The 18,920-nt window shown below is 39.3% G+C and overlaps 1 protein-coding gene across 1 annotated transcript; it reads left to right on the top strand.

The window, feature by feature from the left end:
- The first annotated feature begins 10,854 nt into the window (after window positions 1-10,854).
- Window positions 10,855-13,157, top strand: LOC137173604 (B-type lectin plumieribetin-like). The gene is made up of 3 exons (XM_067578500.1): window positions 10,855-10,986; window positions 12,562-12,655; window positions 12,776-13,157. Exons 2-3 carry the CDS (start codon window positions 12,566-12,568, stop codon window positions 13,034-13,036), a joined length of 351 nt encoding a protein of 116 aa, XP_067434601.1. The 5' UTR covers window positions 10,855-10,986; window positions 12,562-12,565; the 3' UTR covers window positions 13,037-13,157.
- Window positions 13,158-18,920: the final 5,763 nt, after the last annotated feature.

Below are 18,920 nucleotides of genomic sequence, written 5' to 3'. Positions count from 1 at the left end.
TTCATAAATGTGTTTTCCTTCTCTTTGTGGTGCGTTCTGGTTAAGTAGTGGGCAAAGGTTTAAATATGGTCTTCAACTTCAAACAGAGTGAATGCTTAGCATACTAAGTAGATGCACTATGTGATGATAGACAAGTTTTTTAGTGAACTATGAACAAATCTCTAAACATAAAACTGTTGTTGAGTTGAAATATGAGTAAGAGTTGCCTCATATTCATAAATTAAGTAGTACATGCTTCATCCATCATATCTAATGTCACAGCTTCTGTGCTACAGTAAAATACAGAGGGATTCTAGCTAAAGTATAACAACATGAAAAACCCAAACTAATTGTTTAATCTAATGGAGTCTCCCATTATTGCTCAGCGGAGCAGACTGGTATTATCATATCTGTCATGCAGAGAAAGCAGAATTAAATGCACAGCTTTGCCATTGTGATCTGAAATACATTCCACTGACTTAATCAATAATATGCATAGACTTAAGTGGAAGGATTTTATTATATTACTATGAATATTTGAATATCTGTGTTTTTGAAATTCATTACTATCTTCTAAAGTTAGACATTTATCACTAACATTATCATTGACTTTAAAAAGGCGAGGGTACTCCCTTCATGTACACATACATAAAACCACAAAAAAAAACAACAACCCTCATACCGTTCTAACAGAGATGCAGCCACCCCCAATTATTGAATATAATTTGCCCGAGTGTCCCCTTAAATATCTAAAATTATGCATTAGAAGACTAAAACCCTATAAATAACCATTTTTTATTGCACAATCCATGCCCCTCCACACATTTTTGCCTGACTGAAGCACTTGTAGAGCTGTCACACATTAGAACACACATACATTACCAAAAGCAGCTGGATCCGGAGTGAATGTCTGTTGAACATTCAACTTAAAATGAACTTCACTGCGGTTTTTGAGCACACGGTTTACAAATTTACAAATGGATCTATTTTGTCTCAGCTGACCTCAAGGGGGCTCCGTACAATCCATCTAATAGTTGTTGAAATATTTCAGTTTGGACTGATCAACCCACAGACAGACAGACAGACAGGCTGACATTGCCACTCATAAAGCTTCTAACATGACTAAAAAGATTTAGACTTTTCTCCCTGAGGTTAGAGAGCCTTATGTGACCGAATCACAAAGTAACATATGGACCGCTGATGCTCTTCAGAGCTGAGAGCTGCTCTGAACTAAACTTACACAAACACAAAATGATGTGGTCTGATGTCAAATGAGGAGAGGAGGAGGAGGAGGAGGAGGAGGAGGAGGAGGAGAGGAAGGGGTTAAAAATAAAACAATGTGCAACAGGATTAAAGCCACTAGATGGAGAGAGAACATCACTGATGAACAAAGAAGTTGCAGCATCAGGGAGAAAAAACAGAAAAACAGCTGATTTGTTTAAAGAATAAAAACTCATATTGAATAAAACATAAAGTTGTCTGTGACAGTGGCTTCATGCAACTAATTAATGTTTTTTTTCCACCACACACACAAGTTCCAACAACACATAACAACATAGAGCCGAAACCACCAGTCAATTAATGAATGAGCTGATGGACAGGAAATTAATCAAAACTGATTTTTTCGATCAAAGCAAAACATTACCTAGTTGTTGCTTCTCTAATGTCTCAGATTTCCTGCCTCTCTCTTTTTTCTATCACTGTAAACTGAGTATCTTTGGGTTTTGGACAAAACCAGACATGTAAAGGCCAAAAATGCCAAAAAGCCTGGGCGCTTTTTGGCATTTATAAACCAAACAGTTAATCAGTTAATTGAGAAAATAATCAATAATGAAAATGATTGTCATTTGCAGCTCTAAATCAGAGCTCCTGCTGCTGCTCTGTGGGTGCACTTTAAATCTCGTAGCATTTTTATTTTGATCCTGTTCTTGTCACCTCTACGGGCTCTCTTTAAAGTGAGAGCTGGTACTTTTCTTCTTCATCTTCCAGGTCCTGGTCCGGCAGAGGCTCCTGAGTGTCCCCGCAGAAATTCACAAGAGAGTCTGAACCTGGTCTACAGAAGCTGCTGGATAAACTCCTGGGGCATGGGGTCATAACCAATGATGAAATAGAGTTTGCCAGAACACCAAACAGAGCAGAGAAAGTACGAGTGGTGATCGCAGTCCATGTATGTTTCAGCAAACCACGGATACGTTGAATCTCTACATTTCAATATGTACCATATCAACATTTCTACAATATGTATCATAGAAAAAGTGACTTGATAGTTGAGGTGATATCTATATGAGCTCACTTTCACTATATGAGGCGGGTTGCATAGTGGGTGGTTGGTTAGAACGAAGGTTACGATATTTTAACTCTAGTTCTATAAGTACAGGTGGAGCCCTCTGCTGAACTCTGTGGGTAATACTCAAAATATTCCAGCATTTCTCTGTCCTGCATCAGTGAAGTTTCTTCACTTTCTGGCCACCAGTCAAGTGGGGAAACAGGAGGACTGTGCAGGCCTCTTCCAAGGCCTCACCCAGGAAGAGGTTGAGATGAGATGAGATGAGATAAACTTTAATGTCCCGAAGGAAATTTGTTTGGGGCAAAAGTGCTACGAAGAGCTGCAATCAAGCAATACATGACAATACAATTCATGGACAAAAACATACCTCATTGACGAGACAATGCAGCGGTGCACTAGTGTTGTTGTCGTTATCCATTGAAGAAGCCACATAGAGAGTCTCAGCTGGGGCATCTGACAGTGGTGGCAGCAGGGGGCCAGATGGAGTGATGAGTTCATCTTCGCCGTGGAGATCAATCTCGAGGTCTGGTTCACTCTCGTTGCAGCAGAGTGAAACATCATACAGCTGAAACGTTCCCACCATTTCTGGCATTGAACAGGAGGGAGTGCCTGGCAGTGCACGCAGGGTGGTGGCTGCATTATGCCGCTTTCTGCATTGTCCCATCCAAGGCACTAGAAGCAGAAGTGATGCCTGGCGGCGGTGAAGAGACTGGGGCACGACGGGCAGGAATGAGCTGGGAGCGGCGACTACATCCTTGGAGAGGAAGCATCAGTGAGCTGATTTCGCCATCGCTGAAGAAAAGAGGATAGTAAGCTGCAGTGAGACGCTGCTATAGTGTGCGAGACATGCATAATCAGTAGGCACGTCCTGATTGGCTGGCTACATTCATACAAATTTCAGTAGGCAATTGCGTGCGTGTGATAGGAAGTGAGTATTACCCATTAACCTAACCAAACGTTAATGGACCTGTGTGTAGGATTTAGTGGCATTTAGTGGTGAGGCTGCAGATTGCAACCAACTGAATACCCCTCCCCCTCCCCTTCCAAGTGTGTTGGAGAACCTACGGTGGCTGTGAAACTCATGAAAAATGCGAAAGGCCCTCTCTAGAGACAGTGTTCGGTTTGTCCGATCTGGGCTACTGTAGAAACATGGCGGTACAACATGGCAGCCTCCATTGAAGAGGACCCACTCTCCATGTAGATATAAAGGGCTCATTCTAAGGTAACGAAAGCACAACGGTTCTTAGTTTCAGGTGATTATACACTAATTAAAACATACTTATGAATATTATATTCCATTTCTGCCAAATCACTAAATGCCACTAAATTCCACACACTGCACCTTTAACCACAGCATTGTCACAGCATAAAACATAATTATTCAACTGATAACGGCCATTTAAAGGTTCTATATATAGAATTGTGAAGCAATTTACATGTATTAATTGTTTTTTATTGCCAATGAATGAATGGGTAGTAATGTAATGTAAAAAAATTAGCCCTTTCCAGACTTTCTCGGTTGTCTGTAACAGCTTGTGGACTGATTTCTATGTGAAGGACCTGGGCTGGATTTTCCCATGTGACATATTTGCCTCTCTCCGGCTAACGTCAACAAACGACCAGCATAACGACACAACAAAAACGGTGCTAACTGACTAGAAACACCCTGCAGATATTAGCTCTCCAGCTAATGAAACAGCTAGCTGCCTCCATCAACCACTACACATTTCACACAAAACACCCCTGCAATGACAAGTCGCCCACTCCTGAGCACACACAGCTAAAACAACATTATTTCGTCAACAAAGGAGCAGAAAACAAGCTCCAGATTGATAGCAGAACATAGCTTACCCCTTTTGTTTTCCTGTTGGTAGTCCAAAGGTCCAACTTACAGAACCTTTAATGTGCTATTAAATGACACATGAAGAAACTTAAAAGGTGATCAACATTGAAACGTAGAGATTCAACGTATCCGTGGTTTGTAGAAACAATGCCAACGTTTTATTCTGGTGGTTGGGTTGCAGCTGTAGCGATCGACATTATAGGAAGAAAAAGAACAAAAGTCAGTTCAGCTCTGATTGCTGCTCTCTGTGAGGTGGATTCATGTCTTTCAACGGAGCTGAACTTACTGTAGCAGAAAGTCTCACACCAAGACATCTTCAGTTCCCAAGTTTCTCTCTATAGTTTCTCAACATTATGTAAGAATCTGAAAACTCACAACACTGTGCTGCACCAGAGTTCAGGCTATGAAGTCAAGACTTTTGGTGAGTTTGAAAGAGTATCTGTATGAAACACAAATTCTCTTATTAAAGCTGGTATTCAGATAATAGCTTGAACAAATACAGTCTGTGTTTTCTACTGTACCACTAATTAACTCTTCTGTAGTAGTGTTTATACCTCAGAATTTGAAAACAATCGTTTCTTTTAGAGGTGCTAGAGGTTCCCTGTGCTCTGTTCTGTAAATTAATCACATACGATTGGAAAGATATCCCACCTTTACTCATTGAATACTGAAACATATGCGGATTTATGATCACTGAATATGTGTAATGCTGAAACTTTCAGGGTTAATAAAATCACAGTTATATCCCAAATTATCACCACTGTGACTCTGTTTCTTATTTTCAGGTAATGGTGAGAACATTTGATTGCAATCAGTGCAGGTTTGCATTCAGTCAGCATCAAAAGTTCTCAAGATACAAAGAAACCTTCGATACTGAGAACAACTGAAGGAATGAATATTCTTCCTCCTGCTCCATGTACATACAAAACCAGCTCTCCTCAAAACAAAACCACCAACAGCATCCAGCTGCTGAGCAGAAAACCTACAGGTCTTCATTCAACAGTTTTTCATTTTGACTGTGTTGGAAAATAATATTAGTTTTTAAGTTGTCTGGTCAGACATTCCCAATATCAACTGGTTTTCACCTAGAGGCTTGTCATCATTCTCAAAAACCTGTGTGAAAAGTGTCAAGTTTAAAATTTGGGGGGGTTAAACAGTAAAACATACAGGATCTTTAAAGAAAATATGCAGGAAAAAATTTAAGGAATAAAAAAACAAAACAATTTGCCTAAAAAACACAAAGAATTAACAAAAACAAAATCAAAAACTCACATAAAGACAAAGTAGTCCTCAGTCCAGCAGAAAAACCCCACACAAAGGTTTTTCAATGTATTCATAACATCATAATTGTTATCATTTGGATAACATTAATCCAGTCAAACTTGTTAGTTTAAAGAAATCTAATGAATTCAAGTTTTTTTTATCAGTTGATATAGACTCATCATAGATCTGTCAGTATCAGCATTTATGTTGGCAGATGTGCAAACAGAAAGTTAGAAATTTTGATGCAGATCTTACAAATAGCCCCAGCTTTGAAACTTCCACATCCAGCAGACTCAGAGCGACATGATCATCCCTCTGGAGTAGTGTTTGTGTCCACCAGATGGATATAAGTTCAATATAAACTCCACCAACTCTTGAGAAAAACTGCATAAAAGGTGGAGATTGAACAGGTGAGCGGGTCATTGCTTTCCTGGGATTTCTTGCCATAAACCAAATTGCAGATTATTCATAAAATGTTCATTAAAATTTTCTGAAGTTATTCCGTCATATTCATTAGATTATGTGGAAGAACATTTCCTCATAAAAGAACAATATATTTGAGGTACAAAATGTTTTTCAGCATTTTGTCTTAACATTTTTTATGACTATATTTATAGTGTTGACATGATATTGTCGTGCTTTGAGGAACGGGAGCATCATTCTTGGATGTTATATCATAACGTTACAGTGATTATCTGTCACTCAATGCTCCACTTGATGAATACTGCTCTGCTCTCTGATTTGAAGACGGGTCTGCACAGGTTTAATTCTCACATTTTGCACTCAACTTTGTTTGCACCCACTCTAAACAATATTTTGTGGACCCCAAGTTACTTTTCAAACACGAACAGTAACTGGAAGAAACTTGCTGCTGGAGGGTTGATCCAGTTGTATCTCTGTGAAAACAACATTTTGAAGGTCAGACTGTCTCGACGGCACTTGCATGGTAGCGTTAGAGAAATAACTACATTAAACATGTGACTGTGTGATCACCTACATATGTGTAATCATGTAAAATGTGTGTTTAATCTATTTATGGAGACTGATTTCAGCTGTTTGCGAAGGCCTTGACGGTGGATGACGATAAAAGGACATGTACCCAGTAGAAAAGAAGCTTCCTTATCAAATATTACCAAATAAATATAGTTGTGTGACCACCTCTTTGATGTAAAACTGATCCTGTAATCTCATTCGGGGTCTCTCATTGCGATCAGTGCGTGTGTGGCCCGTACATGTACGATTTGTGTAATTCATTAAAGGCAGTTTGATTGCAGATACTGTGTCTTTGATATTTAACTACCCTATCAGTTCTGCAGCAGTGAGTGTATAATTTAAACATTCCTCCATTCTGTGAGAACATTAATTGATTGTAGAGCGAGAACATGCCTCCTTAACACACTCCATTCATGATTAAAGTCACTGTTCATTTTTATCCTCAAGACTGGTCCTGGACTCCAATGAATTTTTATTGAATATCCTCCAGAGTCAGTTTAGCGAACAGGGAAAACGTAGTTTGGACCAGGACTAGGTTGTTTCCAGGAAACTGGTTCCATATGTTGTGCTTTGTAAAAGTAGAAAGCCTGACTGAAAAAAATAAGGCATAACAATCAGGGATTTTCCACTCTCCACTTAAGACACAGATGATATCACAATTACAGACTTTACATTCCTATTTCAGCTCAAGTTTAGGAAAACTGTGTGATCCAGCTCACACAAGTCAGTTATCAGGAACGAACCGGCTTCTCTTCTTTTGTTTCTCACCATGTCAATCACGTCTCAAGTTTTGTCAGCCTCGGATTTTGTTCTGACTTTGTTCAGAATCAGGATCAGGTTTAATTTTTAATTTAATTTAATTTTATTACTTTATTTGACAGGGACAGTACATATAAATAAGACACACAAAATTAACTATAGCATGACAACAATAAACAAATAGGATTACAGCACATTCAACAAATAACACGACAGCAAAATGTCAGGACTGATAAAGTGTGGATGTTACCTACAAAGCTTATGATAAACAAGAGCAGCTCTTACATTAAGCATAATAAGGACAAGTAAGACAACAAACAACATGAAAACACCTCACTGTTCTAGTTCTAGTGATTTTTAATGAACCAGGCTCTTAATGTTGTGGAGAATGAATGGTAGTCTGCACAGTTTCTTATGTGTTGCAGTAAGTTGTTCCAATTCTGAGAGGCTCTGACAGAAAAAGCAGATTGGCCAAAACTACTTAGTCTTCTTGGAGTAAAACAATCTCCTCTAGTTGTTTCTCTAGTAGTTTGGCTTGTTTTTAATGTGATGTAAGTACAAAGTGGTGGAGGAGCCATATTGTGTAGTACCTTGAAAACAAGACACAGTCTACTGTGTTTAACCATGTTTTCCCAGCTTAAGAAGTTGTGCTTTTTCAAAATATTGCAATGATTTTATCCTTGTGGCTTCATGTTTATTGCCAAGTAGGTTTGCACAAACAAGGAATTTGCCTTGGTGTTGTTGTGGTGCATAACAGTCAGAAATACACACAAAAATAATTAAACCTAAATAATATAAAAAAGAAAGAACTTACAATAAAAAAATATGCAGAATATATTCCAAGTGAAAAGAGCTGCCCTAGGTTTAAATTTTAAATATTAAATAGAAGAGAATGGAGTGAAATGTACAAAATACTGACCAGGAGTAAACAGTATATGCAGTGTGCAATTTACAATGATAATAATAATACTAATAATACAAGTTGTGTTAATGTAACACACCATATTAGATTAAAGATCACAGATGTGCAATATTAGACTACAGGGTTTTACGTTAATATAATGTGTAATGTCCATGGGAAAGATGGGGTCCGTATCAGTGGGGATCCTGGGCCTTGTTAATGAGGCCGGATGCAGATGGGAAGAAACTGTTCTTGTGGTGTGAGGTTTTGGTCTTGACAGACCGCAGCATTTTGCCGGAGGGGAGCGTTTCAAAAAGTTTACTGTCCGGCTGGGAGCGGTCGGCCATGATCTTTCCTGCTCGCCTCAGTGTCTTGGAGGCGTGCAAGTCCTGGGGGGGACAGCAGACTGCACGAAACGAGGAGTGTGTGGAACAACTCTACAGTGTCGACGGGGTAGTCCCGCAGGATGATGGGGGCGGGTGTCAAATTAATTCAATATCTCTCAAATTTTTGAGTTCTTCTTGGTGCCAAATTCCCTCTTTATGTTACAATCCATCAATTGTAGCTGAACAGGAAACACTGTCCATTGAGACACAAAGAGGGATTTTTTACTTAAAGAGCTGTAACTCTGGAATATATCCATATATTTGACTAGCTCTGATGGCTGAAGCCAAAATGAGGACTGTGGATTTATTCCCCATCACTTACATTGTAAGTGTATTTGAAGCGGATCTTCTAATGGTCAGTATGAACAGGAGGAATGATTACAGCAAGAATAACCTGCTTCAGTTTTCATTTGGGCACCTGACTATTGTTTGAAGACAGACTTGAAAAACTGTGAACCTATCCTTTAATTCTCAGTGGGCCCCAGATTGGATCCTGTCTTTTGATATTTCCACCAGAAGCACCAAAATCAGAAATGTTCAAACAACTGTGTACATAAATGATGCCTGAACATTCGTCTCACTGCATTTCCTCCCTCATTTCAGGAAATGAAGACAAGCAGGACGGAGCACTGCAAAAAAAAAAGAGCTACAACAGTGGAGCTCCTACACTGTTAGCTGCGTCTACTGGTTAAAAAGTATATTAATAATAGAAATAACATGCTTAATATTTTAACATGCTTCATAACAACAAGCCACTGAAGAACCCACAGTTAACCTGTTGCATGCTCATCACACTAAAGTGAATTAACATGCCAGTTTTAGTGTCCTTTCCTTGGGATTTTCTCATCAAGGCTTCACTGATGATAAAAATTACACACAATCTTAAAGCATGTCTTTACGAGTCACTATTGATAATGCTGCCTTCAGATGCTGTTCAGTCTCCTCTGCTGTGATAGTTTAGATCCTACTTTGCTCGTAAAGTCACTTTTATTCCAGATGTAACATTGTTTACTAAATATAAAGAAAAAACTAACCGAGTCAGATTTGATTTACTGTAATTTGGGTGTTTATCTGCAAAGCAACAATAGAGGAAAGTGTATTCATTGCCAATAAGACTGTGATGTAACTCGTATTTGTTGTGTGCATGTGCAGGTCATGTGCTTGTTAAGAGATTTTCTTTATAGGCTGAATTCCTCGTCATGGATGCCTGCTACCTACTACCCCACCCACTCTTATCCAGTACTTGCCATGCATGGCATAAGTGGTATCACTTGCATGCAACCAGTAATAAAACCTGAAAAGATATTCTTCAACGTTATCACATAAGATATGGAATTGATTAAGATTGCTACTGTAATAATATCATGACTTCCTTCTACTGACATCCCTTCCATTCAAAGTATTTATGAGTATTTGGCAGATGGACAAAGGAAATGTGAACACATAGTTGTTTACTTTCTGGTATTAGGCCAGCTGTGGCAACATGTGGTTCCTTATCATTATTTTAGTTTTATGGCTTTAAAAACCACTCTTTGGCTTACATTTTGGGCTGTATAAATAGAAATAGACCTGACTTGACTTAAACTATATTGCCTATTTTACACTCAGTAGCATAAATGCAGTGTAGTATCTACAGAAAATACTTTTATTCCTTTTTCTCCTATAACTCTGGCTCAGATAGAAAACAATTTTAAGATCATTATAAGTTTGTTCATTTCTATTCTTGTGCAATTTGTGCAGTGTGCAATAAAAAATTGAGATTAACTTTTAACTTCCAACTTTTTTAAAACCTTTTTTTTTAGCATTTCTGTTTTAATTTTTAACACTGTTCTCTCCTCTCTCCACAGGCGTGTCCATTGTGTTTGCTGACCTGCAACAACAACAAATAAAACAATTTTAAGATCATTATGAGTTTGTTCATTTATATTCTCATGCAGTTTGTGCAAGTGTGCAATAAAACTTGGGATACAATGTAAACGACAGGGGACAAAATCCACAATCCTCATTTCGAGCAAAACGTTATTTTAAAGTTTATCTGAGATGTGTATGTGTATGTCTTCCACAGTTACAGTCCTTCCAGTAAAAAAAAGAAATCCCTCTTTGTGTCTCAACAGACAGTGTTCCTGTTCTGCTGCAGTGGAAGTATAGAAAAAAAAAGAGGGAATTTAGTATGAAAAAGACCTTAACTTTGAAAGACACTGACTTAATTTTACTAATTTGTACAGCTGAAGCCTTATATAAGCTTCAGATAAATGTTTAAATACATTGGCACGGAAGGAGGGCTGCATTTTGTCGCTTATTGAGACTGTCCTCCAAAGAAAAACGACACTAACATAAAGAATGTGTGTCCAGAATGAGAACTGAATGTTCTGTACTGAATTAAACTGGATGAAAGAACTGAACTGAATGTCCCCCTGAACAAGGGGAGCAGGACACTCCTCTTTCCCCCCACTCATCCCCCCATTTTCTCTCCACCCCCAGATCAAATAATATAAAATGGAGTGGATTTTACTACTTTCACTCCACCTCTTCTTTTCCTCTTCTGCAGTCTGTCAGGTGTGGAACATTTGAGTCTGTAAGTACCGTGCACCTCTACACTGATTGATGGATTCATACATTACTGTGCAAGAGTAGTTTAATGCAGAAGTGTTATAGTTTACTGTTAAATCTGTGTTATTGAAATTATGTTACTAATAGGTACATTAGGTTCATTGTGGGTATTTTTTATTCATGAAAAGAGTCACATCACTGGTCACTGGTGGTGCACAAAGGAAATGCAAACTTACAAAACATATTTTGTTAATGAATTTTCAGTCTTTTAGATGGATTCAACATAGAGCGGTAAATTCACAAAGAATAGATTGCAGCTGCTGATAGCACCATGAATTGTGCATCATTTGCAACCACTATCTGTCTATCTATCACTATCTCAAGGTCCTATTCACAAAAGATATTGCGTTAATTATATGACCCATAAACACACCCATAAAGTTTTACAGCCGAATGCAATTTGACCTTGTTTTGCATCTGATTGCAATTATCCATGCGGCAAAGTATAAATGTTGAAAGCAGTTTGACAATGCCAGGTACTGCATGGCATCTTTGGGTGGCTGGCTAAGTGTCATCCTTGATGTCATCAAGTATAGCAAGAATTGTTTGACCTGGTAACCTGTATCTGCGAATAATTTCAGTCTCAGTTAAATCAAAAAGTGATGATAATGATGCCTTCACCTGGCTGCAATCCCTGATGCCATGATCACTGGAAAGTCTGGGCGTGGCACCCCCTTATAAATGTGCTTCAGTTTCCAGCAACTCTCTGAAGACACTAATAATTTCACTTCAACTGCATGTGGCTGTTAGTGCTGGGCTTTGTGAATTGGACAGGGACCAATTTTGCACCAAATGTGTGCATAGTGCCTCATTTAAATTCGTGCAAACAGCAAAGGAGCACTAAGACGCTGCTTGGCAGCGCAGTTAGGGTTGCATTTCACCCTTTGTGGTGCTTTGTGAATTAGGGGAGAACAGGGTTGGTAGTCACACATTTTACCTTCACTTGAATCCCTCAAAAACTGTATCCTTGATAGATTCCCTGTCAATGTGTATTGGGAGCCTAAAGTGTCAGATAAGAATGGTGTGATCTTACTCTCTTTAAGCTTATTCTGTTCAAAAGATGTAGACTGTCAAGTGCATCTTGTGCACTTGTGACAACCATCCTGATCATGGGGTTGGTTGTCCCTCTATTTTAATGGGGAAAAATAAAAAAAATGGAGGCAATCTTAAATATGAATTTTAAAAGTTTTGACATCCCCAAAGCTTGTAGCGTAGCTAAGAAAAAAACTAAACTATATCTCTCCCCTCATACTTTTTAATGGTAATAATTGTTTTATTATAAACCCATTGTGTAAATGCCAAGAGGAGAAACACTGAAGAGCTTGATATTTACATTTTGACATTAAACACTACAAGTCCTTTCACTTCAGTGTCAAGTGTCTTGTAGGTGACCTCTGATCCCAATTTCTGAAAAGGGAGTGGCATCCAATGAATATGACAACCAACCCCGTTCTCCTCTACACAGTTTCTTTTTGTCCTATTTGTGCAAATGCCACAATGTCCTTTTGTGAATTTGACCAAGAGTTTCTTTCTGTTTCAGAATCATGAGCAGGAACTACTTGTCCAAAAATGATGAGCTCCGCAGAGGAGACTATCTGATCTCCAACAACAGGCAGTGGAAGGCTATGTTCCAGGTGAGAATATTAAGACACTCAAGACACTTATCAAGATGCAAGATGATACATGTCTACTGATTAGTGTAAAATTAAATGTAGAAGTAACTGATTACTAACGGTCACTGTTTTTTCCTGCAGGATGATGGTAACTTTGTCATCTTTGGCTGGAAGCCAATGTGGGCTTCAGACACTGCAGGATCTGATGCTCACCGCCTGTGCATGCAGGCTGACTGCAACCTGGTCATGTACAACAAGGCCGATAAACCCAAGTGGCACACAAACTCCGCCAAACCTGAGAGTAACATGTGCCGTCTTCATCTGACAGATGACGGCAAACTGGTGCTGGACAGGGAAGGTGATCAGATTTGGACCTCTGCTAACTCCCAAGGCATGAAATAAAATGATGCTTTTAAAAACTGAGTACTTTTTACATTTTGTGGATGTCAACTTGAGTTATCAATAAACCTCCCTGTAATGTAATCTGAGCTCAAATAAAAGCTTATTTACTACAATTCATAAATGTGTTTTCCTTCTCTTTGTGGTGGGTTCTGGTTAAGTAGTGGGCAAAGGATTAAATATGGCTCTTCAACTTCAAACAGAGTGAATGCTTAACATACTAAGTAGATGAACTATGTGATGATAGACAAGTGTTTTAGTGAACTATGAACAAAATTTTAAACATAAAACTGTTGTTGAGTTGAAATATGAGTAAGAGTTGCCTCATATTCATAAATAAAGTAACATATGCTTCATCCATCATATCTAATGTCACAGCTTCTGTGCTGCGGTGAAATACAGAGGGATTCTAGCTTAATTATAACAACATGAAAAACCCAAACTAAATGTTTAATCTAATGGTGTATCCCATTATTGTTCAGTGGAGCAGACTGGTATTGGATCTCTAGTTATAGAGAAGAAGTTGTATTGACATATAGCCAGTACATTTTAAGCCATGCACATGGGAAGCAGTACAGCAATGCAAGCTTCAAAGAATAAAAGCATGATCAGTAAATTACATTTATACCATATTTGTGTGACATGTCTGAGTCCTGTTTCACTCCTCGTCAGTCTCACTTCCCTCACTCTCCCTCACTTCATCTATAACAATGACTTCAAAGATCATTATTATGAGATCATGTGTATCAGATGTACTTCGAAAAAAGCTTTTTTGATCCTCCTTTCATAACTGTCACGGTCACACATATTGCTTACATGAGATAAGTGTAAGCAGGGAACAGATCATCAACAGTGGTATCTATCCGCCTGTAAATTAAAGCATGGACACAGGCGAGAGTACAGGAGCAGAGGCAGAGTACAATACCAAATACAATGATAACAGGTATAAGCACTTGAACAATGGTAGCAACCCAGGGGCCAAATTTGTCAGTTAGCCACTTATAGAAACTAAAACCTGCAGAGTCTGAGGGCCCAAAAGCGTCCATTTTCTCAAGTTCTGTGATTACGCTAATAATATTGTCAGTTACTTACTATTGGCATCAAAATAAAGATGCAAATGCTGAAAAAATACTGTGAGAAGTAAGAAACCTGAGAATGAAGGTTAATAAACTTTTCAAGTATAAAAAGATATGTATGTATAAGATTATTTATTGGAAAAGTAACACACACCAACGGTTGCGGTGAGGTGCTGACCACTGGGAGTAGACTTGAGAGTAGGAAAAAAGTGTCAAACACTCATGCTTCATATGCATTTCTCTTTTATTTAGATGCCATTTCAGCCCTCAGACTTTCTTCAAGATCAACAATAATAGTAGGACACAGGCACTGGTATGTTACGTAGGCCACATCCTAGTAAAACATCTGATGGTGATTAAGCAGGGATGATTGTCTAATAACCATCAGATGTGTTACTAGGGTGTGACTTACGTAACATACCAGTGCCTGTTTAAGAGTAATAGTATTTATATTTTTTTATTCAAATGTTTGTCAGTGTAAGATTATGAGAAAACAAAAATGTAACTGAAGTCTTACCTGTAAGTGATTTACTTCAGAGGAACTAGTTACGATGAAAGCAACCATTGCAGCTTCACTAAAGCATAACAGTGTCATACTGATCACACTGTAGTCTCTGTATCCAACTGTATTTGCCCCATTTTGCATGTACATTCATGTCTGTGGTAATGTGGGAAAGTTGCATATCAAACTGTTAATGGAAAATTACTCTTCCCTCTATACTGAAACTATCGCCACAATCTGCTCCTCAGTCCCTCTCTGCAGCCACGCTATCTCATCCCCAGCCATCTGCGTTGCTCTCCATCTCTGGTCGCATCCCAAGTCTCTTAATTGCATCCACATTTCCCTCACTTGCATCTTTTCCTTGCGTCTTAGTCCCTCCCACTGAGATAGAGCGGAGAGATGCAAGGAAACCGAGCAAGGAGAGAGGAAACGAGGAAATATGTTTTTAAAGAAATGAAACGTCCTGTCCTCTGAAGTGTCACATGAAGCCACATCTGTTTCTGATGATGGTGGCAGCTGGTGACAGCTGGCTCAACTGTCAGTCGGCTTTAACAGCTGTAGCGACTTTTGGTGGAATTTGCGTCTGCACACATGTGCACTGTGACAATACTGATAAAGGTGCACAGTTGTCACTGCCGGCAGCTGTTTTCTCTCTGAAGCCTGTTACCTGTTTGACAAACACCTGCACATGAATAAAAACCTGCATCCTGTATTTATACTGTGTCCTGCTCAGAGGTACAGGAACCTTTTCTACTGGCAGAATGTGTTTATATTGTTTATTCATTATTTGTGTCTGTATTAATTGATATTCTGATCATGAATTCATTATTTAATAACCCAGACTATGATTAAAGTGTCTTTTGAACACTGGGAATTATTTATTATTATATTATTAAGTTACGTAACTCATATCAAACGAGACACTCAGGAAATTTCATCTTCACATGTGACTGGATAGATATGACGACAAATTATGTAAATTATAAATGTGTCTCAAATGTGTTTTTTGCTGACAGACAGACTCGCCCTGACTTTAATTTTATCCGTGATAAAAGCTAACGGGGGAAATAAGCAGATCATGAAAAGAAAGATCTTTTTAATAAATGAAGAAAGTTGTTTATGGTTTTTTGTTGATCAGACCTACAATTAACACAGATTTTTAACTAGATGATGAATCAGAAAACAAATAAAATATACAACTTGGGAGTGATACGCTTTAATCTTTCATCTGTCTTTCCTTCAGTATGAAACTGCAGTGATGTTGTGATGTATCAGATCAGTCCGATCAGCTGCAGCATCCAATCAATAACTGATATCCAATAAGGGGGTAAAAGACAGCCAGTAAAAGACTTCTGTTAAGCCTGCTCTCATGTTTCCTTGCTCCTTGCTGCAGAAATAAAAGACTTGGGACGCTTGTCAAAGTGGACCAGAACAACTTCCATTTCAAGCGAGGAGAGGGGAAAGATCAAATAAGAGACGTGAGATGTCCCCTCTGTCTCGGGCCACTGCTCACTTCTTCTAGGCCATGCCATCCTAAAACTGTCCACTAGATGCCCTTAGACTTTCTCTCCTTTCCCCATCTACACACCAGTTCCCCCTTCTCATCACTCCTGCAGTTACCTGGCTTACTCCACATACTCCTCACCTGCAACTCATTCCCTCATCAGACACTCACTACATATACTGGTCCATTTCCTCTGCCAGTTCGTCGTTGTCGGTTCCATGGATATATCGGTTCTATTCAACCTTGTTCTGTTTGTTTCTGTGGTTTAGACCTTCAGCCTGTTTTTTTGACCTGCCTACTTGCCTTTTCCCCTTTTGGATTTGTTCGCCTGATTTGAACTGCCTTCCTGATGTAAGCCCGACTTTTGATTTTGATCATCAAAGCCCCTTTCGTTCCCCTGCCTGTCGGCCCTGGCAATTTTTGTCTGGACCAGTCCCATTTTTTTCCCAACAAACGCACTTATGAGTTGCATAAAGCAATATCAGGCTATTTATAACATAAAGGCTAAGCAATAGATATCAAGTTTACATCTTAACAACAGGTGTACTTACAGGGTTTCATAAAATAATGTAATAAATAGCCAAGAAGTAGCCTAGAGGAAAAGTCGACACTTCACAAATAAAACAAATATGACATAGTCACAGTCCTGAATGTAGTCTATGACACAATGCAATTCTGTCATCTTGACACAAAATAGCCAAAACTTAAATTTCGCACTGGACAAAAGCGTTCCCATGATGGTCTGGAAATGTGAGAGCTATTTATAGTCAATCATCAGACATTGTGGTCGCAGCTGATCTGATGCAAGTCACACTTCAGGCTTAACAAGTCAGGATTTCATGCTACGACGCTATTTAAATGTTCATGCACTGGTATTGTTAAGCTGTGAAGTGTAGCATGCCTGCACCCTATTGGAGCGGACTCAGAGTGACTAATCATCTGACGTCATTTAAAAAAACAGCATAGCACAGCGGCCTTAAGCAGCAAATAGAATAGAATATCGTGTCCTTCTTTAGGCGGTGAGAAGACTTCCCATCAGTGCACTCTTCTCTCGCCATCCTGTCGATCATAGCAAAGCTATAAGAATGTCTTTTTCTGTAGCCATAAGCATGGATACTTCAAGATGTAGCACTCTGTAATCTATTTTATCTATTTTAAAGTTGAAAAGGTGCACTCGCATGCCACTTGTGTAACGGAGAAGGTCAGGTCTGGAGCTCCGCCGTCACTACATGAGCTAACGTTAGCATTATCACCTGCTGGAGGTTGTCACGCACCTTCCACTCGTCCTCAGCAGCGGCCTACTCTTCTTGCTCCTTCTCTCCGCTGGAATTAGTCTGCTAATCTGTCCAGACTCATTCCTCCTCCTCTTCATTTGGCAGTGGATTGTTAATCTTATCACTGCAGCGAGGCATGCTAACGCTAACAGGATTTTGCGTGGCAGTGGCATCAATATTTTGAATAAATGTGTAAACTTAAAACATTTTGCAGCATCAGCCTCAAGATTTTTTTTTCTCTCTGATCTTTTCCACTCCACCATTTCGCTTTTTGGGACCTTTAACTATTTGTATGGGCTAGCATCATTTTCAATTCAAACTCTTTTTGTCTTGACTTGATTATTTCACTTGACCTCTGACATTACATGGATGGACGCATCCACTTGAAAGGGTGGGAGGAGGATGATGGCAGCACTTCCTGCACCTGCCTTACAGTATAGGTAGCCTACTGACAATTGGGACTATGTAACCCCCAATCAGATGGGCTGTTCCAACATCAGGTGGGACGCAGCCGGCAGGTTGAATTGTTTTCACACATTTTTTTTCCCACATTGATGGTGGCCTTACAGCCCACAAGAGGACTGGCCCATCTGGCATTTGCTAGAATTGCCAGATTGCCAGTCCAAACCTGTGCCTGTCTGTCTGCATTACTCATTTGTGACTAACAAACTGGCCAAAATTGGACTCGGCAGACAGTCACCAGCCCAGCTTGCCTTTTTCTTGGCATGACTTTGGAGTGACACAGGATGTTTTTGTAAATGAACAGCCAGGCTTCCTTGAGTCCCTCGCAGTTTGTGACATTTTACAGGTGGAAGCTTTATGCCAACACTTCTCCCAACCCTGTCACTCCAGCCTCCTCTGCACTTCAGCCTGCACTCCGATCTGCTAGCTCTCAACTTGTCCCCCGGACTATTTGCAACCAGCCTGCACCCCGGTCGATTAGGCTCAGGTTCGTGAGCCTGCAGCTTGCCTGTCCTGATCCTGCATTCCCTGAACCCCAGGAGCCTTATATGGAACAACTGAGGAGCCACCTTGACATCCAGCGGTCCCCCTTCGAAGGAACTCACATCGCCGTTTTCATGGGGTACTGAGGAGTCTCCACATCCTACCTGAACCCCTGCTGTCGGCTGTCTCCACCAACCGCCTGCCAGACCTCCAGTCAGCTGTCTCTCTTCTTATTAATTAATTAATTATTATTATTCACATAAGATTAAGGGAAGACAATACATCTGAAATTGCTTTATTTGTTCTGACTTATTTCAGTTTGCCTAATTTGCATAATTTCATGATAAAAAATAAAGGTTATAATATAGAAATATATTGTATGTGGATGTATTTTAATAAGTTTCAATCTGATAGAAGAACAAGATTTATTTTGTCTCTATTCAACTGTGGTGCCTTAAAACACATCCACCTACACCCACATTTAGGTTATTAAGAAATTTCACATAGGCTTAGTTATGTTTCAAATTGGGCCTACTAGTACAGAGAAAATAGATGATGGAGAGTAGGGATGTCAATGATTAATCAA

Source organism: Thunnus thynnus, chromosome 21, assembly GCF_963924715.1.
Source record: "Thunnus thynnus chromosome 21, fThuThy2.1, whole genome shotgun sequence".
Lineage (NCBI taxonomy): Eukaryota > Metazoa > Chordata > Actinopteri > Scombriformes > Scombridae > Thunnus > Thunnus thynnus.
This window is presented reverse-complemented; position numbering and strand designations above follow the sequence as displayed.

What these genes read in the sequence shown, in the direction of transcription:
- LOC137173604 (XM_067578500.1), top strand. Translation starts at nt 12,566, where the DNA reads ATGAGCAGGAACTACTTGTCCAAAAATGATGAGCTCCGCAGAGGAGAC. An exon ending in AGTGGAAGGCTATGTTCCAG is followed by an intron (nt 12,656 to 12,775) that starts GTGAGAATATTA and finishes TTTTTCCTGCAG; the next exon opens with GATGATGGTAACTTTGTCAT.